This window comes from Jaculus jaculus, chromosome 10, assembly GCF_020740685.1.
Source record: "Jaculus jaculus isolate mJacJac1 chromosome 10, mJacJac1.mat.Y.cur, whole genome shotgun sequence".
In the NCBI taxonomy this organism is placed as follows: domain Eukaryota; kingdom Metazoa; phylum Chordata; class Mammalia; order Rodentia; family Dipodidae; genus Jaculus; species Jaculus jaculus.
In genome coordinates this window covers 111,320,870-111,346,986 of record NC_059111.1, presented here as the reverse complement: position 1 = coordinate 111,346,986, position 26,117 = coordinate 111,320,870, and the positions used below count along the sequence as shown (strand labels likewise).

The following is a 26,117-nucleotide window of genomic DNA, read 5'->3' as shown; positions in this document are numbered from 1 at the left end:
AAAATGCACGCAGCAACTTCTGATGACCTTGTTCAAGGTCCTGCATTGTCTTTCTGATGTGGTGGTGATGGAGAATTTCCATTCAGACTCCAATATTAGAAAATAAGTCAATGCTAACTCCTTTTTCACCCAGGGTCTTAATTCTGGAAAGCAGGTGACTCCAAACACAGATCTTTGCAAAGCCTTCCAATTTGTCTGTTTTGCCATCTCTTCTTCACATCTTTCCTCCACCCCCACCTTATCCTTTAAGTCCTGGTAAATTCCTGGCAACTCCTAGAGGATTAAGTCACCCTAATTTCAGGATCCTATTAACTCTAGAAGAGATGTGTAAGTGTGACCCCTAGTGGCTACAGATGAGGCAGCAATGCAGGTGGCTTGCTGACCCAGAGGCTGAGATCCTGCTGGGCTACCCCTAAAAGGAAGAGGTACCCGCAGGGCTTTGCAGCTGGTTCTCCTCCCACCTCCAGGACCATGCCCACAGCACACTCCATGTTATTCTGGGTCACTTCACTATCTGAAAAACCACCTGCTAATATTTTTTTGGACGAGTTTCAGGATGGGTCACTGGATTCCTGGGGGATTCCATGGTCTGCTTTCATCCACACTGATCCTGCTGTCTCAAGGCCTCCTTCTGCTACAGTGTGATCGCCAAAAGCCACTGAGGCACAAAGGCCAAGTGAGCTCTTCACAAGGTCCTTTACTGGTCTCTGTCGCAATCAGAAAACACCTGCTTCTATAATGCATCTTCCATGTTGTCTCAGGTGAAGTTAGAGGCTGACTGCAGACAAATGCTGCTGCCTTTTTGGGGGCTGTTATTCAAGAAACCAATCCTCACTTTCTGGAGGGCAGAGGCACGTGAGAAATCAGGGCAGAGTCATCACCAGAGATGAGTGTGGTGTGGCTGTGGTGGTTGCAAAGCAGCCCTTTCTTGGGTAAATGCAAAAGAGATGAACACCACCTGTAAACCCGGTTTCCTTTACGGACAAAGGACCCCGATGGGTCAAGAGACAAGTGGGTGTATATATAGGTGTGGGTGTCAGTGTCAGCCACGGCCCCTTCTGGAGATGAAGGAACAATGGTGGGGGGGGGATGCTCTGAGGTGACAACGACCTATACTCCAGGAGAGAAATTTCCGAGGGCGAAAGGTGAGGGACAGCTGCCTGGCTCTGGCACCAGTGTGCCCCAGGAGGATCAGAGTCTGCCTATATGTGTGCTACAAATCACCAGATCCCTCAGGAAGGGCAGTGGCTGGCCTGAAGGTGCCAGGAAAATCTAGGAAAATGAGGTTCTGAGGAGCAGGTCCCTTTCCTTGATGAACGGCGCTAGCTGTACCCCACCCTGGATGGCTATAGTAGGTAGTACCCATGGTGGGCAGAAACCCCAAGTCTGTGTTCCATGAACTTGCCTTTCCCTGTGGCTCCTCTGGTCTTCTCTCAATATGCCCCCCCCCCAATATCATGCAGGGAGACGATGCTTTCTGGACTCAACATAAAAGTCAGGAGTTAGGGCTGGAGAGATGGTTTAGTGGTTAAGCGCTTGCCTGTGAAGCCTAAGGACCCCGGTTCGAGGCTCGGTTCCCCAGGTCCCACGTTAGCCAGATGCACAAGGGGGCGCACACGTCTGGAGTTCGTTTGCAGAGGCTGGAAGCCCTGGCGCACCCATTCTCTCTCTCTCCCTCTGTCTTTCTGTCTCTGTCTGTCGCTCTCAAATAAATAAATAAAAAATTTTTAAAAAATTAAAAAAAAAGTCAGGAGTTAGTGGAGGATGTACAGGAAGGTGGCTCCAGGAACTGGGGGGGGCGGGGCAGGAACAGCGTTGTAGGACACATGCAGAAACGCAAGCTGTGGAGCTGACTGGAAGTATTCCTGTACTCCTCCAAGGTGTGTTCTTCAGCCTTCCTGCCCTGGCTCAAAAGAGCTGGGAGGTGAGACCCCTATCTAGAAACCACTGTCTCTAGAAACCACATTCCCAAGCACTTCTCCACAACAGCCTGAAAGTCTCATGATGAGCTCTGTCTGTCTCAGGGGTGAGGAGAACAGTGAACAGAAAGTATATCAGGAGCTGACTTCTGAAGTGTGCACTGACATCCACAACCTGCCCTCTCTCAGCGACAGTGACCAGAGACCATCCACTGTTAGCCAGGCTCAGGTGTGATGGACAAGGCCACTTCATGGGGTTCTGGGACTGATGGCTTATCAGCCTGCCCTGGGCTCTTGGCCAGTGACTGAAGCAATTTGTACATGAAGCTAGGACACGTCCTGCATCCCAAAGTTTGTCCTGTGATCCAGAGAAATCCCTGGGCACTGGGGATTTTCAAAATGACTTGTCTGCCTCTGGCAGTGAGAGTGGGACCCCTGCCAAGGCCACAAGGATTGGTGTGTTTCTAGCATGCTTCCTAACTTGGAAGTTATTAAAGCCCATACTTTCACATGCCCTTTGATGGGTGGGGAGAAGCACAGCCCTCAAGCAAATAGGTCACACACATATTCAGTCACATAAGCGCACACACATGCACACATGCACGCGCATGTGCAAGCGCCCACACAGGGTGACATCTGACACCTGTCATCTTTCTTTTTAAAAATCACACACATTAGCCGGGTGTGGTGGCGCACACCTTTAATCCCAGCCCTCAGGAGGCAGAGGTAGGAGGATCGCCGTGAGTTGGAAACCACCCTGAGAATACAGAGTGAATTCCAGGTCAGCCTGGGCTAGAGTGAGACCCTACCTTGAAAAACCAAAAAAACCATACACATTTCACTATGCTTCATGCAGAGTGTATTCTGATTCATGGTGATTGTTGGCAAAAGCAAAACACAATTTTAGCCTTATAGTAGCTAGGAGTTAACAGCAGGAAATTCTGTTGTTGTTTTTTCCTTTCAGAAAAGGGAACTCCATAACGCTCCACCACGCTAACCTTTGAGAGCCCTGTGCCCTGAGGACACTGGCATCCTAACCCAGCACAGTGCTGTCTGCAGCGCTGTGTGCCAGCGGCAGAACCATACCGGACATCGCCCTGCCAGCCCAGTGTACTCACGGCCTGGAGAACTATGGCTGAGACTAATTTCCATATCAAACCCAATTTAGATGAAACGTCTTGGTTAAAGAAAAAAAAAAAAAACAGTGCATCAATAGCCCCTTGATTAGATTTTCATCTCCAAGCAGACAAATATGAATATTTATTACCATGAATGCAGATTTTTCTCTTTCTATTGCTCTGATCTTGAATATTATCCATTGCTAATTTTTATGAAAATTTGGGCAACATAATGTTTTCACATAAACTGACAGTTCTTGAGATAATCCTGTTATTGTCTGGTTGGAAATGACAGCTTCCGCTCATTCATGTGTTAACGAGGGATTAAATATTGTTTTTCATTCCCATAATCTAAGATGGACTGGAAATTAAAAATTGAACATTGTATATTAGCAGGGCTTTGAGGACCAGAATTTGTTTGCATTCACTTAGAGGAGGTCTGGAAATTAGCAGTTTAACAATTGGCTCCTCTTATGCTGCTGCCTCACAAAACACCACTGACATTTCCCAAATCAATCCATTCCTCTACCTGTGGCACTCAAATGAAAAGGCTTCCACCAGTCCAGATGCTGCAAGGAACAAGTCAAGCCTTTGCCAAAAAAAAAAAAAAAAAATCACAACACAATTTATACAATCTCTCTTTAAGAATATCTCCATGGCCCCATCGCAGGGGCACTGACTGCTCCAGGCAGTGCACATCATGCCATCCACCTGTGGGAGGCAGGAAGACTCCCACACACCTCCACTAGAAGCTTCTCCAGGATGAGCCACGGCATACACAGCTGCCACCTCCTGGTCCTAGGAAGTGCTCTTTCTACCTGCAATGTGACCAGCAGCCACACACCAGGTGTGGGTACTGTTACGTGATTTTTAATTCATTGATATGGCTGAACTTGATGTTATTTCGGACAAGATGACTTCATGCTCCTAAAATGCACACTAAATTCCATCCATCTACGTGACCCCATCCCGCCTTCTGCAAACATGCCTATCTGCAGTGGCGAATCTTGTCGCCTTAATGGGAGATAGAATCACCATGAAAACAAATCTCTGGGCTTGTCTTTGAGGGATTTTCTAGATTAGTTTATTTCAAGTGGAGAGACCCAACCTAATCGTGGGCAGCAATATGCCATGGGCAGGGTTTCATGGGCTGCTCTGAGTAAGAGAGCAGGCTGAGCACCAGGACCCGCCAAGCGCTTTCTGACAGCAGATGCAATGCAAGCCGCTCCTTCAAGCTCCTGCCTCCATGTCTTCGCCGCAAGACGGTCTTTATCTCAAACTGTAAGCCTTTCCTCCCTTTCTTTTCTAAGTTTTTATTTATTTATTTGAGAGCAACAGACAGAAAGAAAGAGGGAGGGAGGGAGAGAGAGAGAGACATTGAGAGGGAGAGAATAGGCGTGCCAGGGCCTCCAGTCTCTGCAAACGAACTCCAGATGTGTGCGCCCCCTTGTGCATCTGGCTCACATGGGTCCTGGGGAATTGAGCCTCAAACAAGGGTCCTTAGGATTCACAGGCAAGTGCTTAGCTGCTAAGCCATCTCTCCAGCCCTTTCCTTCCTTTCTTAAGTTGCTTCTGGTGAAAGGCATTTGGCCACAGCAACAAGAGAGTAAATAATCCACCATCCATCCATCCACCCATCCACCCATCCATCCATCCACCCATCCATCCACCCATCCATCCACCCACCCACCCATCCATCCATCCACCCATCCATCCATCCATCCTTCCTGATAATCTTGGTGGAGTTTCTTGGTTTTTAACTTATTCCATGATATGGCATAGACCTATTTCTTAGAAACTTGCTTGCTGAAGCTATGTTTTAGGAAGTACTCAATAAAAGACACTACCTATTTAGATGTAACTGTGGTCTGTGTGATGGCTGAATTATGTTCTGCTGAAGTTCATATGTGAAGTCATAACCCTTAGGCCTCAGAATATGTCTGTATTTAGAGACAAGGTCTTGGAGACATTATTAAGGTAAAATGGTGGGCTCTCCTTCTGTAGGACTGGAGGAATTATTATAAAAAGAGGTTAGGATTCTATCACCCACAGAGGGACAACTCTGCAAGGGCACTGAAGCCCCTGGTCTTCACCTCCACACAGGAGGGAGGTAAGCACTTAGTGCCTTTAGTGAAGCATTAGCAGATGCTTCATGTTTGTTAGGAGAAGAGAAAGCCTTCTTACGACTTTTCCTTTAGCCTGAACCTTTCATTAAAAAAGAAACAGACAGGGAGGAGGCTAACAATGGTACCAACTTGACTATATCCACTGACTACAAAAATAAAAAAAAATCAAAAATAAAAGAAACAGTTAGGACTGGAGAGATGGCTCATTGGTTAAGGTGCTCGCCTATAATGCCTGAGAACCCAGGTTTGATTCCCTAGTACCCACATAAAGCCAGATGAACAAGGCGGTGCATGCGTCTGGAGTTTATATGCAATGGCTAGAGGCCCAGGCATGCGCCCATTCTCTCTATGTGCCTGTCTCTCCAACTGTTTGTTAAAGAGCTCAGGGACAGGTCTGTACACAGTTGCCTGGTGAATTTTGAACATAGCCTTTTATCTCAGAAAAATAAGAGATGAGGTCAGCAGTAAACAGATCCAAGAGTCACTAGCACATAGATGTCGACTTTTCACCAGTAGCTTCTGATGTAAGGGACCATATATGCAACCCAAAAATATACATACAGGTATATTTACCCAGAATATGACCACAGGAAAGCACATAACATTCCAGAATATGTCTGCAGGAGATAATACAGGAGCCAGACTATGCCTGTGGAGGCAGAACATGCCTGTGGAGAGTAACGCTCAGCACTGTGGATGGGGAAACCTCTTTGGCAAAAGGACTATTTTGAGAAATTACAGAAGAAATTGCAGAAACTGTGGGAGAAGCTGTGCAGACGCTTATTTTCCTTTTAGAGAAACTCATGTCTATCCAGGAAGTCGGACATGTGGGGCATCTCCTCCGTGGCAAGAGAGGACTTCTCAGGGTGCAGACTCACCAGAGCAGGAAAGCCAGCAGGCCTGCCCCTGCAATGGACCCGTGTCCTTCCTTCTCGGTTTTGGCAGATGATGGAGTTAAGCCAATATTTGGAGAGATGTACACCTCCACATATCAGGAGGCATACGTGCTAACATTTTCTGCTTGTCCCTTGTCAGCCTGCCTTTTTGAGGGGCTCTGTCACAACTAAGAGCTTGGAAGGACAGAGGAAATACTGCTCTTCCTCCCCCAGATGTAGCTCAGTGCCTCTCCTCAGGACAGGTGACATTCCACTGCTTATGGAGGGATGCTTTGAGGGCTACATAAGAGTGTGACAGGTGTGACATGGATGAGAAACAGTCGTGGTGCTAGAGCGGAGAGCCACTGCCACCCCGTCCATGAGCTCAGAGTAGCACCAGCTCCCCCATTCCCCATTCAAAGCACTGGCCAGCAGGGAAGGTGTGGCGCCCTGCAGGGGACAGGGTGCTGGGAAATCAGACACACTTGTGTTGTTGCAGCCTTCTAGGTGTAGATTTTTCTATACTATGGATGTCCTTGGCATGGAGAAAGTGCCCTAATTGAAGAAGGCATGGAACGGCCAGGAAGAGGATCTCTCATTGGAAACACGAGTGTCCGTGAATAATGCTGAGCCCAGGCCAAGTTCAGTCTGCTCAGATAGCACTCCTTGGCTTGCCTGCGCTCCTACAGAATAACAGGTTCAGAACCTGGAAAATTGGGGTTTCCATTTCTGTCTCATGAGTGTTGCTAGGTTAAAATTTTATACCTGTGTTTTACCCAACTTTGAGTTTAAAAATAATTCAAGGCTGGAGACATGGCTTAGTGGTTAAAGAGCTTGTTTACAAAGCCTGATGGTCTGGGTTTATTCCCCAATGTCCATTAAAGCCAGATGTGCAAAGTGGCTCATGAGTCTGGAGTTAATTTGCAGTGGCAGAAGGCCTTGGAGAGCCCATGCTTTCTCTCTCTCTTTCTGCTTGCAAATAAATAAAAAAAATCACATATATGGAGTTTACCAGATGGTCCCACACTCTTTGAGAGATCACTAGGAAGTGTCCATGTTCTGGAATCACGACAAATGAGAAGAATGACAAAAAAAAAAAATGTCTTACCTAGTTTGATATATGCAACTAATTTAAATTACCTACTTTTCATGTTTACTGGAAACTAGGAAATGATCAGAAATTCTGTGGGCAAAATGTTTAGTGTTTTGGGGCTGGAGAGATGACTTATCAGTGAAGGCACTTGCCTGTGAAGCCTACGGACCCAGGTTCCTTTCCCACCATCCACGTAAAGCAAGATGTATATGGTGGCGCATGCATCTGGAGTTCATTTGCCATGGCTAGAGACTCTGGTGCATCCATGACCTCCCTCTCTCCTCTATCTCAGGTAAATAAATAAACACATAGCATGTTCAGTGTCCTTTTCACCCGTCTTTCCCAGGACAGGTATATGGGGTGATTCCAGAGTTTGTCAGTCACAGTGAAGCAGAAGAGGAAGACTATGGCAGCCGTGTGTCTGGGGGAGGAGAAGTTGGAGAGATGAGAGTCAGGCTGACTTTAGATACACTGAAAAAAAATTCCGATTGTTACTACGGAAACTACTGTGGCTGGAGAGGCTGTTTAAAACAGATGAGCACTCTGTGCTCCCAAGGGAGAAAGGTTCAGCTGCTATTTCCAGACAGGAGGGTAGGAGATGCCTATGACTTCAGGGTACCATGGGTTGATTCATATCTCTCCAAAATACACGTCCAACTCCAAACCCTCCCTACCTATGATATAAACGTATTTGGAAGATGTAATCACATTGCGATGAGGTCATACAGGGTGGGCCAGGCCTTAAATTCAATGTGGCTGTGTCCTCTAAGAAGGGATACAGTTTCAGAGGGAAGGCATACATATGATAACAGTCGGAGTGTGAGGTATGAACATTCAAGCTGAGGATGCTATATTTCTTACTTTTCTCAGCGCTGTGACAAAATACTTGGGGGGTGCGTATTTTCACTCATCATCTTAAAGGGTTCCATCCATGGTCACTCGGTCCAGAAAGCCAGGGCCTGTGGCATGGTAGAGCATCAGAGCAGCGGGAATGTGTGGCAAAGACTGCTCACCTGAAGGTGACTAGGGGCCGGGGCAGGGGCAGGGCAAGATTTAGCGACCAAGGCTGTACCTACTCCCAGAGACCTACTTCTCACAACCAGGCCCTACCTTTCACAGGTCCACCATTTCCCACTTGTTTATTCAAGTTTTGATCCATCATTGAATCCTCTGAGCAGCCCTTGTGATCTAATCCTCTCTGGAAACACCCTCACAGACTCTGAAAGATGTAGTTCACTAATCTAGGGTCCTCCCAATCAAGTTGGCAATTGATATAAATCATCCAAGAGCTAATGATGTTGTACAGGGCTGGAGAGATGGCTTAGTGGTTAAGGCGCTTGCCTGCAAAGCACAAAGGTGGGGCAAGTGCAAGGTAGCACATGCCCACTAGGTGGTGCAAGCGTCTGGAGTGGTGTGCTGGGTCTCTAAACACAGAGAAGCCTAGCTGGAGCTCTGCCATGCCCATTGGGGCTACACTTTTTTCTTGAGACACACCAGCTGGGTGGGATTCTTGGTGTTTCTTCACTTTTAATGCCCCCAGCTTTGCCAAGGGCTGAACAGGAGGGGCCACTGATGACTAGGTCCAGTTCAAATACACTTTCTTTCTTTTTTTAAAATAAATACTTTTATTTATTTATGAGAGAGAGAGAGAGAGAGAGAGGGCACGCCAGGGCCCCTAGGCACTGAAAATGAACTCTAGACGCATGCGTCCCCTTGTGCATCTGGGTTCTGGGGAATCGAACTGTGGTCCTTAGTCTTCACAGGCAAATGCTTTAGCTGTTAAGCCATTTCCCCAGCCCTCAAAGGCACTTTCTGTTTGAAGTGTCCTTCTCAATGACATGGGCTCAAGGAACACGAATGCTTGCATCTGCTGACCACAGCTTGTCTCTTCTGACAGGAGGGTATGTTGAATTGTGTTTTGGGTTATATTAATTACTGATTACTTTCTAGGAGTAAAAATAGCTTGTTGGCAGTGGGCACTGAGCAGGGGTCCCCATCAGCAGTAGAGAAAGCTTCTCTGGAGAGGAAGACAGGAGAGTTAGTGGCCAGAGTCCACACGTGCACATGGACCTATGTTACTGAGGAAGGGCCTCATTGCTGCTCTGATAAGAGGCAAGGTAGCCCCATGGCAGGCTGAAACATACCGATGGTGGATCTGATGTTCACTGAGGCTTCCAGCCTTAGAAAGGCGGTCCACACGTCTAGCACAAGAGCATTGGGGGCACCCCTGGGTTCCTCACTCAGCTCTCGCCGTGCACAGGCACTTGCTTCAGCCCGTGTTTACGAAGCTCTTGCCCAGTGCTCAGCTTTGTGATAAGTGAAGGGGACAGCACGATGACTCAGACATTTGTGGGTTTGCTCTTGAGTGCGTGGGTTAACGGGGCGCAGAAACGAGATCACAGAAGCAGACATGTCGGGGACAAGTTCTGGGAAGAAACTGGGAAGAGCAGTGGACCAGAGGCTCTGCAGAGTGGGAGCTGGGGGGTCAGCATGTGCACTTTGGACCATGCCGACGCAGGCACTTCCCAGTTTGGCCGAGGTGTACCAGATAATGTGCACTGCATGTGTCTAAGTTGTACCACACAATGGTTCAACGTGGGTCCATCCAGCAGCAGTTATCACACAGTCTCCACCCTCCTCTGAAGAGCATCAGGACTGGAACTATTCTGACAGCGAGGTGAGGAAGTGAGCGACCTGGGCAGCCAGCATGCTTGGTTGTTACTGCATGCCTGGCTGGAACCAGCAAGATCAGAGAGGGCCAGGCAGCAGCTGCAGTGAATGGGGTGTGCTGATATGTGCAGACCTGTCTGTTGCAAATCATGCACAAACCTGCAAGTGAACACTTGAGTAAGTGTTTCCACCCCCCTTGCTCTTGTGTGCCCAGGTGGTCTCTTCCCAAGGATGTAGTGAGGTTTCCCTCCATTCTTGTGGGCCCAGGTTATCCCCTCCTCAAGATGCAGTGGGTAGGTGGTATATGTTGGCATCAGTTCCCTTTGTTTTTGTTTTTGTTTTTTTTTCCTCTTCCAGCATCAGGCCTTTCTGGAGGAAGAAATAAAGTAGGCTTTTGGGATACTACAGACAAAGAGTTTTTGCAAGCCTCTCCAGAGTTCAGTCTTTTAAAGTGAACATGAACTTCTTTTTATTTACTTATTTATTGAAGACAGAGAGAGGGAGGGAGGGAGGGGAGAGAGAGAGAGAGAGAAAGAGAGAGAGAGAAAGAGAGAGAGAGAGAGAGAGAGAGAGAGAGAATGGGTGCATCAGGGCCTCCAACCACTGGAAACAAACTCCAGATGCATGTGTCAACTTGTGCATCTGGCTTATGTGGGACCTGAAGAATAGAATCTGGGTCCTTGAGCTTTGCATGCATGTGCCTTAACCACTAAGCCATCTCTCCAGCCCTGAACATGAACTTCTGATACCAAGTTTACAACCTCCAGGGAGGTTGTAACTCCATGGGTGTTGCCATGCACCCGCCCCATCAAAACATGGGCAAATGGGGAGCGCTTCTGCTTCTCAAGGGGAACATGGCAAAAGACATCGCCCAAGGGCTGGCCCAGATAGTAGCATGTCCTTGCAAGTGAAATATATACTACTCTTTTTTTCAATGTGGTTGAAATGTTGGGAAAGGGCAAGACAAGGGTGGGGGAGGGGTGAGAGAGGTAGAAGCTGCCGCTGCCACCAGCAAGCCGGACTTACTTCATTTTATGTGACTATTTACCCTGATATTGAATAAAAATTGAATTTGTTGCTATAGCAACAGCCACATCACATGGTCGCTCTTTGCCTTGGAGTCACGGGGGAGTATGAAAGGCCCATGTGACAGGGGGAGGCTGGAGCTCCTTGCAGCGGTTCAGCAGAGAAAGATATTCACAATAAGCATATGTCCAGTGCAGTTAATTACAGGAGCAACATTCTTCTGTGATTTTCTTTACCATGAAGAGTGGTGAAAGCTGGAGGTCTCCAGGGACTGCCCAGTCAATGCTGAACATCACTGTCACCACAGCTGAGCCGAGGGATGGGCTTCTGGGTCTGTGGCCTCTGCCTGCCCACCTCTCTTAGAGCTGCCCGGCTGACTATAGAAGAGTGTGGACAGGCAGCCTCAGATATTTAATGCAATTCCATGCAGATCTCTCTTTTCAAACACAAATTAGGAGTATTGACAAGTCAACAAGCTTTTCTTAGGTCCGATGCACTTTTGCATTTAAGAGAAAAAAATCTGTTTTCTTTGTCAAGAAATGCAGATTAGGATAAAACCAGTGAATGCGCACAGAATGGTAATGACGGAGCTCTTGCGGGGGTTGAAGTTGCCCTACCTCACCCCAGAGAGCAGCTCTGGCTCCTCACTAGTCCTCCCTCGGCCCCAACCACTGCCCTGAAGCTGTTTGGGGGACTCCTGGCAAGTTACCAAGGGGACTTTTGTGGGAACGTGGTGTGTGCTCTGAAGTTGGGGTGTGAGTGTGTGATCCCTGAAGTGAAGCCCCCCATCATAGCAAGCTGCTTTCTGGAGTTCGCAGTGCACAGCGAGCTGTGGGCTGAGTTGTGAGGCTCTGAGACAGGTTTGTGTGCAGTTCCCACAGCGCTTCTTCTCCATGGAGGCAAGCCAGGTACTTCCATACCATCATCTTAAACTCAGTTTCTAGGCTCGTAGACTTTGTTAAACACCTGACACTCTGACTCCTATACCTGCCAGACCCATCACACCTGTCAGACCCATCACACTGGTCAGATGATCACACTATATTCATGTAGTGACACCCTTCCTTCACACACTTTTCCACACATGACACTCCTTTGGTTCTGCACCCAAAGCAGAGAGCTTCCTGGAGTCACAGTGAGAATGAGTACCCAGGAAAAACACCAATTTTACTGCCACAAGCAGCAGCAGAAGGTCTGGCTTATAGGTTTAAAAAGGGCAAGAAGGGTACTATTAACTGGTTACCACCGTTGTTTGTGTGAAGGTTGCATAAGCTGACAGAAATCACACACGACATTGCTGGGCCATTGTCACTCAGTCCATGTTCCAGCTGCGAATCCTGCATAAAGGAGTGAGAACTTTCTGAGTGATCTGTGCATGCAAACAAGGAACTAAGTGGCGTGGTTAGAGGTCACCGTCACTAGATCAGAGGCTACTGTGCTCACACATGCCTGTCTGCATCCCAGGTCCCAGAGCCCTTTTCCTCTACTCGCTGCACCAGGGACAGTGCCCATTTCTACCAGGTGAAAAGCTCCTGTTCCAGCAGGTGCTCCCAAGTTTCACCTGCCTTCAAGCCACCCTCCTCACTACAGCTGGTCTCACTGCTGCCGTCCATATCAACAATCCAACGACTGCGTGAAAAAGCTTCAGAGAGCCAAAGGAAGGGTAGGACTGCTTACAATACACTCTTCCAGATACAAAATGGCCTGGATATCCATGACCTTATGATGTCTGGTGCTACCTACACAGGACTCTCATAATAGGAAGAAAAGTTGATAACGTCAAAGTAAAAGAGAGACTAATTGAAAGGGGGAGGGGAGATGGTGGAGAGTGGATTTGTGAAGAGCAAAGTGTGGGAGTGGAGGGAATTATGGTTTGTTGTCAATAATTATGGAAGTTGTCCATAAAAAAGTTTAAAAATAAAATAAAATGAATTTCAAGGTATTGGAAATTAGATTTTGAAATACATCAAAATATTATCTATCTACTAGGAGCTTGTGTGTGTGTGTGTGTGTGTGTGTGTGTGTGAATGTGGGCATGAATGCATGGCATAATCTGTTCATTTCTTTTAAATTTTGTTTTGAGATGTTTTTATTTGGCTTCAAAGGTTTTAATTCTGTTATCTGTCATCACGTGTGAATTAAAAGCACCAGGGAGAGGTCTGTAAATGCTGCAGATTTCTAGCAATCATGCTATTTTACATCTCAGAGCCAGGAATTAGAAGAATTTGAAATATACTTAAAAAATAAATATCATCAAAATAAGGCTTGCTGAACAAGGGCATTAAAATTATGAAAAAGATATCATTAGCCTTCTAATGATTTCTCAAACTTGTACCTTTCCTGCTGCTTTGCTACTTCAATCCTCTGCTTGTTAAAGCAGTTTCCAGCCCAGAGCTGGCCATGGGTACATGGAACATTTGGAGATCTGGGCTCAAAGCCATGGGGATGATGTCAACTAATTTTGAAGGTCCAGGAAACATTGTCTTCCAGTGTGGAGAAATACCTGTAGTGAAGGACAAGAGGACAGAGCAGGGCACAGGAAGCCTCTCATGACCAGGTGACAAAGATGAGGGACAGGAGAGGAGAAGCTGCCCAGGGAGGTGCGTTTGCTGGACTCTCCTCTTCTTGCTGCAATCTGTAGTCACTTTTGCTATGGTCACTCTCAGATGCAAGCCCACTGTCCCAGGTACAGCCTCCTGCCCCCCCCCCCCCGCCCCATTAGGAGGATTGAGCTCCTGGGGTGCAGAGGCCAGGTGGTCTTCTTGGCAATCTGCACTTGCACCATTTGGCCACATCTAGTTCCCACACAGTGTCACCAACCACAAGTGATAGGACAGCAGGGAGGCAAATCGAGTTCTGGCAGAAAATCAAGAATCCTGTTTAGCCACTCAGAGTTTGCAGCTCCTGAACAGATGTCCAAGCAGAGAAGTCTAGGAGTCTGGCAGCTGAGCACAGACGGACGTCTGGGACCATGGTTGTGCACACCCTACGTAAAGCCAAGGTCTGATAAGATCAATGGGAAGAGAGAACACCGAGACCTGGGGAGAGGACCATGCCTGGACATTCAGAACAGCCAAAGCTAAAGTGAGGAGGAGCTGGTGGTCGGAGGGTCTGCCAGGGCACATGGGCAGTTCAGACAGGAGGTGGTCAGTCAGTGCTGCTGAGAGTGCCATGGTGAACTAGGCTTGGTGAGAGTGAGGCTATGGATGACGCTGGCATGGGCAGTGCCCCCCGTGCAGAGTGAGAACAGTGGCGAGGGGCTTGGTCATAGAGACACATACATTTTGTCAGGAAGAGAAAAAGAAATGGTGTGAGGACAAGTGGGGGGGGCTCCCTTGAGAGACCAGTGTTGAAGGAGATTGAAGGAGGTTTTGAAATTTTAGTAATATGGGGGCTGGAGAGATGGGTCAATGGTTAATGTGCTTGCCTGCAATGACTAAACCCAAGTTCAACTTCCCAGAACCCACAAAGTCAGATACACAAGGTGGCAAATGCACATGGAGCTCGTTAGCTGTGGCTAGAGGCCCTAGTGAGTCCATTCTCTTCTCTCACTCTATCTGCTCTTTCTCGCACATAAAAAATAAAGTATTTTAAAAATTTCAGTAATATGGGAAACACTAGACTGTGTCTGTGAGCTGGAAGCAATAAACAGGAGCATCCCATGCTGACTGAGAAGGAATGGAGATAGAGGGTGAGAGGTGGTGGTCAGTATACCACAGGAACATCCCATGTGACTGAGAAGGAATGGAGGTGGAGGGTGAGAGGTGGTGGTCAGTATACCACAGGAACATCCCATGTGACTGAGAAGGAATGGAGATGGAGGGTGAGAGGTGGTGGTCAGTATACCACAGGAACATCCCATGTGACTGAGAAGGAATGGAGATGGAGGGTGAGAGGTGGTGGTCAGTATAGCACAGGAACATCCCATGTGACTGAGAAGGAATGGAGATGGAGGGTGAGAGGTGGTGGTCAGATTACAACAGGAACATCCCATGTGACTGACAAGGAATGGAGATGGAGGGTGAGAGGTGGTGGTCAGATTACAACAGGAACATCCCATGTGACTGACAAGGAATGGAGATGGAGGGTGAGAGGTGGTGGTCAGATTACAACAGGAACATCCTATGTTGACTGAGAAGGAAGGGTGATGGAGATTTAGAGTTGGTGGGTTTTAGGAGTAGCCTTGGTCCACTATAAGTTAAGAAATATCAGACTCACTGAATCTCACTGTTGGGTACGATAGAGTAAGTAACAGCCATCTTCTGTTCAGTGGGGTAAGTCTGAACCTGAGACAGGGGAGGGGCACACCTGATGCACACTCATGGAGTGATGAGTCACTGTGCAGGGGCAATGTAACAGATATTTTGGAGCAACAGGATGCTACAATAAACACTTTCTACTAGTGTGGAAGCTGCTCTGAGCCTGCTGGTATGAATCCAATCTCATATTAGGTTGACTAACATAGGAATGGATGTGAGACCAGTCAATAAGATTCTCACTGCTAAACAGAGTTCTTATAAGGGAGGTGGATGGAAACACAGATCTACACCGAAGCCTTGGGGGCCCCCACAGCACACCCTTGGTCAAGCCAGAAGTTTGGAGGAGGTTGGGGAGAGAGTAAGGGATGACTTGCTTGGCTTACTTCAGTCTGAACCCACAGCAGCAGGGGCAATATGTGGGGGCTAAGGAGGTACAAAAGGAGACTTCGGGGACGCGAGTTTCAAAAGACCAAAGGGAGGCCAAAGGCTCAGCATGTGAAAAGGGGCCATGCTAGGAGAAAGGCCAGGCAGCTTCCTGACTTTCTGAACCTAGGTCACTCTAATGGCTGAAGCCTGAGACGGTAAGGTTTGGTCGCAGTGCTGGACACAATTGCTGTCCCCAGAGGAACAGCTGGATCCAAAAGCACATCTCAGTACACAAGTTGGGAAGGGACAGGAGTGCATTTCTTCCTCACATGGAGGCAGCCAGCTGTATCTGAGTCCCCCACCAACCACAGTGGCTCTTGATACCTCCACCCTTTACGTCGATACAGGCGGTGCTGAGAACCCAACACACTGTCCCCCCCCCCCCCCCCCCGTTTCACCAGCTGCTAAAGACACAGCAAGCTCCTGGGAAAGACTTCCGGTGTTCTCAGCTGTCACCTGCTCCGTTAATCTGGTGTGGACCAGCTAGCTTTGAGAAAGTACCCAGAAGAGCAGCATGTGCCAGACCCCCAGGGTGTCCTTTGAGAAGTTTCTGCCAGTCGTGGGCTATGACTCTCCAGCACTTTGTTGTCAACAACTGAGACGCTGGCGCACACAAGCCCTCTTAAGTGTTCTACCCATAAGCACAGGCCTGTGTTTGAGAACCGTCCCCAATTAAGTGGCCAAGTACTCCAAGAGCCTAAGACCCAGGCAGGGAATCAAAGATTCCCAAAGAAGTGGGAGTCCTCTAAGTGGCTCCACATCCATGGAGCAGGAAACTCTCACAAATAAGCACTCCTTAATACTTAATTATTATTAATGGCAAGTGCTGTGAAATCTGAAATTTCAAACGAGAGAGCACAAATCGGTTTTAGTCCATGCTGACTTACAAGTGGCTACATGCTGCTCCTGGGGGCCCTTGGCTGGCTACTCTGTGTGGAGCTCATTACACTGTCACCTGGCCAGGAGAGCAGTCACCAGCGAGCGCAGGGGAGGTGGTGAATCTAGTCAGGACCCAGTGCAGCAGCGGCCAGACACCGCGGGGTCTGACAGGCTCAGTCACATCATTGACAAATGCACTGTCCATTCTGTGGCCTTCTCCAAACATGTATCTCTAACTGATGACAACACTGGATCCCAGAGGAAGGAACAAGTTCCCTGGACTTACTCATTTCTACCAGCTTAGCAATTACGAAATGTCCTATTTCTGAAGTCTCCTCTGCTTTGCTTATGTGACTAAATTTTCTTGGGAGGAAGCCAAATTATGACTTCAAAGGCAACATAAACAATTTCACATTTACCAACACCAACTGTCAGCATTTCCAACTCGTGGGAAGACGGATCTCACACCAGCAACTGGTTCTCTCTAACGTAAGTTGGGTTAACCACGCAGCAAACCTTTGTTACCATGGCTTCACCAATGAGACAAGCGCCATGAGGCCTAGACATGAGACACCTCTCATGTGACTCACCGGTCCAATTCCACTCCGGAGGATTGTGAGTCCAGACGTCCTCTCCAGCTGGTCCTTGTGGTCCACTGTGGGAAAGACCAAGAAGCATAGGATCAGCTTGGAGTGAGAGCAGCTTGTGAGGCACTGTGAATGTTCTCCTCTATTAAAAGTCCCCCTAATTACTGCCCAAGGTGTTGTACTTAAGGGAAAATCTGTGGTCAAGGCTCTCACCCCCTGAACTGGCTGGTCTGCCTCAGCCAAGAGTGTCATGCTCTTTCCGTCTCTGAAAGCATGTGATGCTAGGAGACTCACAGAGTCACTGAGGACTTGATGAGGACTCTTCAGACACCCTGACAACTACAGTCTTGGTTTAAGGGGATGTGGTGTGGGTCAGGAAGATGCTCAGTGGGTAAAGGTCCTTGCTGCACAAGCCTGAGGGCCTGGGTTGGGATCCCCAGCACCCATGTGAAAGCCAGGTTTGGTGGCACATGTCTGCTGTCCCAGCACTGGTGAGGTGATACAGACAGATCTCTGGGGCTTGCTAGCCAGCTAATCTAGCCAAGCTGGTGAACCCCAGATGCAGTGAAAGAACCTGCCTCAAAAAGAAAAGGTGGGGCTGGAAAGATGGCTTAGTGGCTAAGGCGCTTGCTTGTGAAGCCTATGGACCCATGTTCCATGCTCCAGAGCCCATGTAAGCCAGATGCACAAAGGAGGCAATTACAAGACTGGAAATGCCCACTAGGTGGTGCAAGTGTCTGGAGTTCAATCTCAGTGGCTGAGGCCCTGGTGTGCCAATTCTCTCTCTGTAAAATTAAAAAAAAAAAGGTGGCAAGTAACCGATAAGATACGTGATGTTGACTTCTGCCCTCCACACACATATTTACCCACACACATATAAGAACATACCACATATGCATACACACAAAAACTTAAAAAATAAAATTTAAAAATAAAATGATATAATGTTATAAACTGTATTACCATCAGGAAACAAGGTCTCATCAGTCAATATCATATGTATGTGGAAAAGGCTGAGGAAGAAAAACAAAAAGCACAAAACTCCCTGTGTGCTTACGTCATTGGGATGGGGAGCTGTTTTATTCCCTTTTACTCATGCCCCTACTGAAGTAGCCTATGATAATTTAGCTCCAATAAACGCTCACCCTCATTTGCTCCTGATTTCACATGAGGAAGACTTTCAAAGAATGAATTCTACTTGATATCATGCCAGAAGAAATGAGCTTTGGAAACAATTAGCAGATGCAAATGAACACTTGGCAGTCCTAATATGAGGGCTGCAAACCCAGCTGCCCCCACTTCCCAGAGAGGAAGCATGTCACCAGGCAATTGACCCTGGCTTATGATTCACTAGAAATATTCTTCCGGATAAAGCCCCTGTCACTTTGGAAATGGAAACCAGAAAAAAAGTAGAATTTTATTGCAAACCCTATGAATGAATAGTACATTGCAATTGTGATTAATATGGAATAAGATAGCAAGAAAACAGCAATTACCTTCACCTCTTATTGTAACACACCTACACGAATCTTGGGTAATGAAATTATATCTTTTAGAGGGATACAAATGAGATCCTATTATAGCCTGCCTTCTCCACCTCCAGGGCCTCTCGTTGTCTTATAGACAGTTTCCTCCTTTGAACAAATGGACATTATTTTTTACACATAGGTAATTATGCCTGTACTGAAAGAGTGAGGCAGACAAAGCAACAGGGGACAGAGCAGAAGGACTTTAGGATACTCAAAGGTGAGGAGGCAGATGCAGGAGGGAGGGAGGTGTAGACCTGGAGCGGCAGCAGAATATTTTTTCACGGTCTCTTGCAAACAAAGGGAACCTTTACTGAGTGGCAAGCTATTTGGGGTGGGATAATAGTGGATTCTTTAAATAGGATGGCCACAGAAAATACCTAAAAAGGGAAGTTGTAATCACTCTAGTTATTACAAGAGTGCAGAAAGATTTCAGACTTAGGAATGAAAATAATCAGCAATCCAAGAAATATTAAAAGTAGACTTGGGCTGGAGAGATGGTTTAATGGTTAAGGCACTTGCCTGTGAAACATAAAGACCCAGGTTTGACTCCCCAGAACCTACATTAGCCAGCTGACATGGTGGTTCCTGCTTCTGGAGTTCGTCAGCAGTGGCTGAAGGCCCTTTTGTACCCATTCTCTCTCCATCTCTCTGTCTCTCTCTAATAATAAATAAAGAAAAATTTAAAAAGTCTTATCTCAACCACCTGTCTGGCACCTTAGCCAAGGCCCAGGTGAAACCACAGAGGAAGTGGGGGACAATCAGCACGGCTGCTTCCACGGTGAGCCTGACAATCAGCGCCAAGGAAACGAGACAGATGCTGAGGACACTCAACACACGCCAAAGCAGAGATCCAGAGGCTCCTAAGAGCTTATCACTGAAGGAGACTTAAAATATACCCAACCAAGGCTCAGGAAATTTTGCAGAAGAGGGGGCAGAAACGTTGTAAGAGCTACCGGTTGGGATGTCAGGCCCAGAGGCCCTGACTCCCCCATGCCTCCAGTAACTGACTGTTGCTCCCACAACATATAACCAATAACCCCATGGGGAATACCAGCAAACCCACTGAGGAGGGCTCTCTGCTAGTGGGGGCAGGAAGGAGGAAAAAGATTGTACCCACATATGATGTATATATACAAAACATGTTCTCAAAAAAATCTTATCTCTTTTTTAAATAATTTTTTGTTTATTTATTTATATTTGAGAGTGACAGACATAGAGAGAAAGAGGCAGAGAGAGAGAGAGAGGGCGAGAGAGAGGGCGAGAGAGAGGGCGAGAGGATGGGTACGCCAGGGCCCCCAGCCACTGCAAACGAACTCCAGAAGTGTGCACCCCCTTGTGCATCTGGCTAACGTGGGTCCTGGGGAACCGAGCCTCGAACCAGGGTCTTTAGGCTTCACAGGCAAGCGCTTAACCGCTAAGCCATGTCTCCAGCCCTCTTATTTTAAGTAGGATATTCTAAGCCAGGGGCACATGCTTTTCTGGGAACCGTCCAGGCCGATCTCAGGCTTAGCAGGCAGTGTCTGTGTGTGGCTCCTCAGACCATCCAGCAGCGGGAAGTCAACCCCGACATCAGAGTGGATTGGTCTCGTGATGCAGTGACAGTTCAGTTAACAGAAGCAGCCCATGCTTCCCAACAAGGCCACAGGGCACTGCTTCAAACCTCTGGAAGAGAATTGGCTGCCAGACAATTCCTTGGAAGCTGACCTTGCAGACCAGGCACCAAAGGGCTGTGGCACCACCAGCCCTGAGGCCTAGTGGCCTTATCCCAGTAAAGCAGGACAATGCTCTTGAATGACTCAAGGCTCTCCAGGAATTCTTTGGTCCAGTTAGTTTTGAAATTTCTTTTTTTTTTAAAAACTTATTTGCTTATTTGCAAGCAGAGAGAGAGATTGAGAGAGGAGAGAGAGACAGACAGAGAGAGAATGGGCACTCTAGGGCCTCTAGCCACTGCAAAGGAACTTCAGATGCATGTGCCCCCTCGTGCATCTGGCTTACATGAGTACTGGGGAATCGAAGTTGGGTTCTTTGGCTTTGCAGGCAAGGGCCTTAAAGGCTAAGCCATCTCTCCAGCCAGAAATTTTCTTTTGATGTATGTTTAAGTGCTCTTTTAAATTATTGGTGTGTGTGTGTGTGTGTGTGTGTACACATGCATGTGGAGGCCAGAGGGCAACCTTGGTTGTCATTCCACAGGCACTGCCCACCTTTTATTTTTTTGAGGCAAGCCTAACAGACTGACCTTTTTGTTATGAGGGAGAGTGAGAGCGAGGGTGTGTGTGTGTGTGTGTGTGTGTGTGTGTGTGACAGAGATAGAGATAGATGATAGATAGATAGATAGATAGATAGATAGATAGATAGATAGATAGATAGATAGATGGAGAGAGAGCGAGAGAGGGAGAGAGAGAATTGGTGCACCAGGACCTCCAGCCACTGTAATAGAACTACAGGTGTGTGTACCACCTTGTGTGCATGTGTTACCTTGCATGCTTGCATCACCGTGTGTGTCTGTCTTATGTGGGATCTGGAGAGTTGAGCCTGGGTCCTTAGGCTTTGTAGGCAAATGCCTTAACTGCTAAGCCATCTCTCCAGCCCTGTCCACGTTTTTTGAAACAGAATTTCTCACTGGCCTCGAACTTGCCCTTTAAGCTGGACTGGCCGGATCCTGCAATGGTCCTCCCGCCTCCCCTCCTCTAACACTGGGGTTACAAGTGTGAACCGCCATGCCTGCCTTTCTTTCACGGGCTCTAGGTATCAAACAGAAGCCCTCAAGTTCACAAGGCAGAACTTTACTGGCTGAGCAATCTCCCAGCTCACAAGAGTGGCTTTTGCTACATGAACCTGAACAAGTTCTGTCAATGAATACAAACAACCCCAGGTGATCGCAAAGCACCTATTAAGGCTTGATTGGCAGTGTGTCTCCCTTAGTGCCCTGACCCAGCTGCGCCTCCTGGAGTGTTCCCAGAGCATCATGCCTGAGATCCCACAGGCTGCGTGGCTCACCCTGGCCTGTTAAACCGGGAACCTCCTTTATGTTCTAACGTTCAGTCCTCCTCTAACGGCCGGTCCAGCATACCTCTGAGCTGTAGACATGCCTCCTACCTGCTCAGTCTGGCCCATTCGAGACCATCAGTAGACTCAAGAGCAGGGGATGTTTATTAAAGCATGGACAGGTTGTAAAGAAACCAGGTCCTGGTTTATTCCCACATTAACCCAAGACCCAAGTGCACATAGGGTTTTAAATAATAAAGCAAATGAAGAATAATGAGACAGTCACTGGGCACTGCGCCAGACAAGCAGGCTCCCAGGCAGGCGCCACGCAGAGTCTCCCTTCCTGACCTCCTTGCAGCTGCCTGGGCCGCAGTTTCCCATCTCCATTGCACAGACTGAAGAGAGGGCCTGCAGCCAGCACGCCGACGTCGGGAGAAACCAGCCTCACTAAGCTGTGCAGTCTGGATCATGTGGTTCCAGCCTCGGACTTTAGGGCCTGTGACCATCTGTGAGGAGTGATGCTCCCGTCAGCCTTCCGCCTTGGAAACTCATTCCTAAGGGCAGCCACTCAGGAAACCCACAAGTTTGAGAAACGCCCTGGTGAACACGGGCTGGGAAGGGGAACATGGTCGATTTGAAAAGTTTGTCATAGACACCTGAATGAAGAGCTCTAGGAATCACTTGTCAAAATACAACAACATGAAAGAAGAGGAGCAAGGGAATAGCCATGTAGCAGTTGAAAGCCCTGGACTGACCTTGGAGCCGTATGGGGCGGTGGGTGAAGTCACCCCAAGGCCAAGGAAGTGGGAGGCAGGCACAGGCAGCTCCTCACCCAATCAGGAGGAACGATTTGTCTCAATGCCCCAGAACAGCTGGGAATGAGGCTGTGCCCTCTTTTACAGATGGAGGCAGTTTGCATGATGGGCAGCGGCCCTGCCCTCTGTCCCAGCAGGGCAGCCAGGTCCTCTGTGGAGGACTACAAATGCTACCGTTGGGATCTCCACCTCTGTGGTCTTACCCTCGTCGTCCTCTGAAGCCCTGGCTTCACTGCTGTGCTGACTGCCCCTTGTTTACACCCTCAGAAGGCCGTGAGGTTTCTGTAGGGCTTTGTTTCTGTGCTTTGTGTTGCTGGCAGCACCTCCCTCCTTTCCCCATCAGCATCTTGTCATTTCATGTTTAAAGTCCTATGTACTACTGTTTTCAAGAACCTGTCTCCTGAGGATGGAGCTGAGCCACAGTCACGCCTCGTCGTGAGTGGTCATGCGTCTACTCGCCACTGGTCATCACTCAGCTCTCTGTAGAGCCAGCATCGCTGGTCTGGAAGCCTTGCATTTGAGTCAGGGGATGGTTCATAGCAGTTTGCAGTCCTGAGAACAACTTAGTACACAATGCCTCTGTTTCCCCTTATGAAAATGGTGAATCCCACCAATCGCTGGTGAGTGGCTATGAAGAGCACATAGGCCTGGCACTTGTGAGTGACGATCAACATGTTTTCCTGCCCACGGCGGTTGTGTTGGGTCTGCATGTTAGCCAGACCACTATTCGGTTATGAAAAGACGGTCTTCTCATTGATCTAGAACATGCTCATGGTCTTTGGACTCCAGTGCTTTGAGGTGTGAGGCAAGGCCCCAAGGCTGTCCAGAGGCTACGTAAGCATCAGCTTGAGTTTCTGACCACGTCCAGGTAACTTGTTACTCTTCCTTCTCCCGCCGTGGAACCAGCGTCCTGTCCCGTCGTCTTCTACATGGAGTGAAGGCTGCTGTGCCCACATGGAACCTTCTGTTCTTTCTTTTAATATAGAGACCCGGTTCTCCCAGAAGACAGATGAGACGCCACAGCTAGAACTCAGGGCACTTGATGAAGTCTTTCTAGACCCTTCTGAGGAGCAAATGCAGGGGTGAGGACCAGTGAATCAAGGTCAAACAGCTGTCCTTCCCGGTACCTCTCACACTCACGTCCCACTCAGGCATCGTAGGTGCTGGCATGCGTCAGGAGCCAGACAGTGGGTGATGAGGTCCAAGCTGGCCGTCCACCCCCTCAGTCTGTGACAGGTGTGGATGGGAACAAGCAGGTGGGCAGTGCAGGTGTCTAGGGCACATCCTAGTCTTGAGGCGGAGGGCTGGGGCCATCTACATGTCAGCAGATCACTTCTGGAGTCGCCAGTGCTCAGCACCTAGACTCGAGTCTGTTTCTTTATGTGCACACGCGCCTGTGTGTTTGCTCGTGTGTGAATGTGGGTACAAACGTGTCACAGAGTGGGTGTGAAGGTCAGAGGACCACCTTGAGTGTTGGCTCTTGCCTTCACCTTGTCTGGAGGCAGGGCCTTCTGTTCTGGTTGTTTGCTGCTGCATTTATTTGCCAGGCTAGCTTTTCTGTGAGCTTCAGGCTTTCCTGTTTCTTCCTCTCCTTTCACTGCTGGGACTCCACTGAGACTACAGATGACCATGTTACATGTGCAGTTTTATGTGGGTTTCAGGGAACCAAATTAGGTTGTCAGAAGTTTTGCCAATGTGGCCATCTCCCCAGCCCCCAGACTGTTTCCCATGGAATCCATATCGAGTACTACATGCCCTGCAGATATGCAGATATGCAGCTGCAGCAAATGGCCCACCACATCCTGGCCTTCCAGGTGAGAGGGTCTGTAGCTTTTCTCTGAGCCCACATTCAAGTAGCATAGGAAGCCAGTACCTGGTAGATTCAATCTGCAATATCTGCTCCTAGACACCCTTTCCTCAGAATGCAGAAGGTTGGGTAAGCTTTCTTCATCTCCAGCCAGCCAGCCAGTCAGAGAAGTCAGGAAAGGTGCAGAAGAGGCCCTGTGGGAGGAGCAGCCACCCTCTCCACACTCCAGCTGTTCTTGTGTGTCTGGCAGCCAGTCCTCTGTCCACATGCCTTCCTCCTTTCTTCAAGGACATCAAGAACTGCTGAGTGTCTTGGCTGGCTGAAGTGACATTCCCTCTGACAACACTGGTGGCTTTGCTAAGGGAAATGAAGAACCTTGGCTGGGAGAGACCTCACCAAGAGCCAGGCTGGCTGCAGCAGCCATGAATACTATTGTTTAGTCAGTCACCTCCAAGTGTGCAGACATCAGTCAGCCCTTTTGTCCCTTTGGGACGTGTCATGGTCATCAGAAAGCCCAGCCCCGGAGAGGTGCCAGGAGGGCAGGTTCTAAAAGGACAACACAGGGCTGGAGAGATGGCTTAGTGGTTAAGCACTTGCCTGTGAAGCCTAAGGACCCCGGTTCGAGGCTCGGTTCCCCAGGTCCCACGTTAGCCAGATGCACAAGGGGGCGCACGCGTCTGGAGTTCATTTGCAGAGGCTGGAAGCTCTGGCGCGCCCATTCTCTCTCTCCCTCTATCTGTCTTTCTCTCTGTGTCGCTCTCAAATAAATAAATAAATAAATAAAAATTAAAAAAAAAATAAAAGGACAACACATTGCAGATGCAGTTTTCTGGGGATGCCCCTGAGCAATCTCTCCTGTCCCATCTGTGTGAGGGTCCCCAGCTCTGCTGAGGAGAGCTGTGAATGTGGTTCTCACCCAGACTTTTAACTCTCCTGTGACCTGCACTCTTCAGGCCTCCAGCCGTGCCTTCCCCCATTCCTGTTTTATATCTTGTGCTTAGAAGGCCCTTGTTGGTAGAGACAATGTCGGCTGGGCACCTTTGCCCTTTTCCTAGCTGTTCACGTGGCATAATTTTTCCCAAGCCGCCCAGCCCTTCTGTTTACTTCCTCTACCATTTTCTTTAGTTCCAACGTACCTAGATGAAAACACGGTACTGAGTGTGTTCCTGCTTTTCTGTCTCTGCCAGCTCTGGGGTGCTCTCTGGTGCCTTACATAGCATGACCTCAAAGCATGTCCTCCAAGAGTGCCCTGAATTAGCCACGCAGTTTCTCCTGTCCCTTCCCTCTGCCACCACACTGTAGGAGTACCATGCACCTGCACCAGGTAAGGTGTCTGTCTCAAGGGACAGAAGCCCATATGGCGGAAGGTCTCTAACCTGTGTCCCCATGTGCTGCCTGTGAAGATACCTAAGTCTGGGTAAGTGTGTAAAGTTCCACAGAATGCCCTCCTTCCCTGTTCACTCTGCGGATCCCAGGACTGCATAGCCGTGGTCCTGCTCTGCTGACGTGCTGGCGGGGGTGGGGAGAGGGAGCAGAGAAAAAGTCTACTTTAGCCACATGTGAAATGTAATCTCTTGGCTCTTGGGGTGTGTGTGTGTGTGTGTGTGTGTGTGTGTGTGTGTGTGTGTGTGTTTAGCCAAGTTCTGGGCTTTAAGCTGTATAAGAGCTGGTCAGTGGGTCAACACAGCTTGGGGACAGCAGGAGACAGCAAAGCAAAAAGCCCATTTTTATCTTCAAGCGAGACAAAAAGAGTTTCCAAACAGAAAAAGGAAGTCCTTTAAAATTAAATTCACTAGATGAAGGATATGCAAATTACCTGAAGAAGCGGAACCCTGTAATGTTCTCAAAATTCTGCAATAGCCTATTTAATTAGTATTTTAATTTATCAGAATAATTCTTTGCACTTGACAATTTATGCAGCATTCTATATAATTAAGCACGTAGCTACAGTGGAGTCATTTTGCCTCTTCTCTTTATTCCCAATATTCTATCCTGAGAGAATG

The 26,117-nt window shown here is 48.3% G+C and overlaps 1 protein-coding gene across 1 annotated transcript in view; it reads right to left on the bottom strand.

The window, feature by feature from the left end:
* Ptprn2 (protein tyrosine phosphatase receptor type N2) overlaps positions 1-26,117 on the bottom strand; it is a gene marked incomplete at its 5' end in the record, with an annotated part of 831,187 nt that overhangs the window by 256,872 nt on the left and 548,198 nt on the right. Inside the window, one exon of the mRNA XM_045160998.1 lies at positions 16,982-17,046. Within this exon, the coding sequence (XP_045016933.1) occupies positions 16,982-17,046 (65 nt within the window). The remainder of the gene's footprint in view (positions 1-16,981; positions 17,047-26,117) is intronic.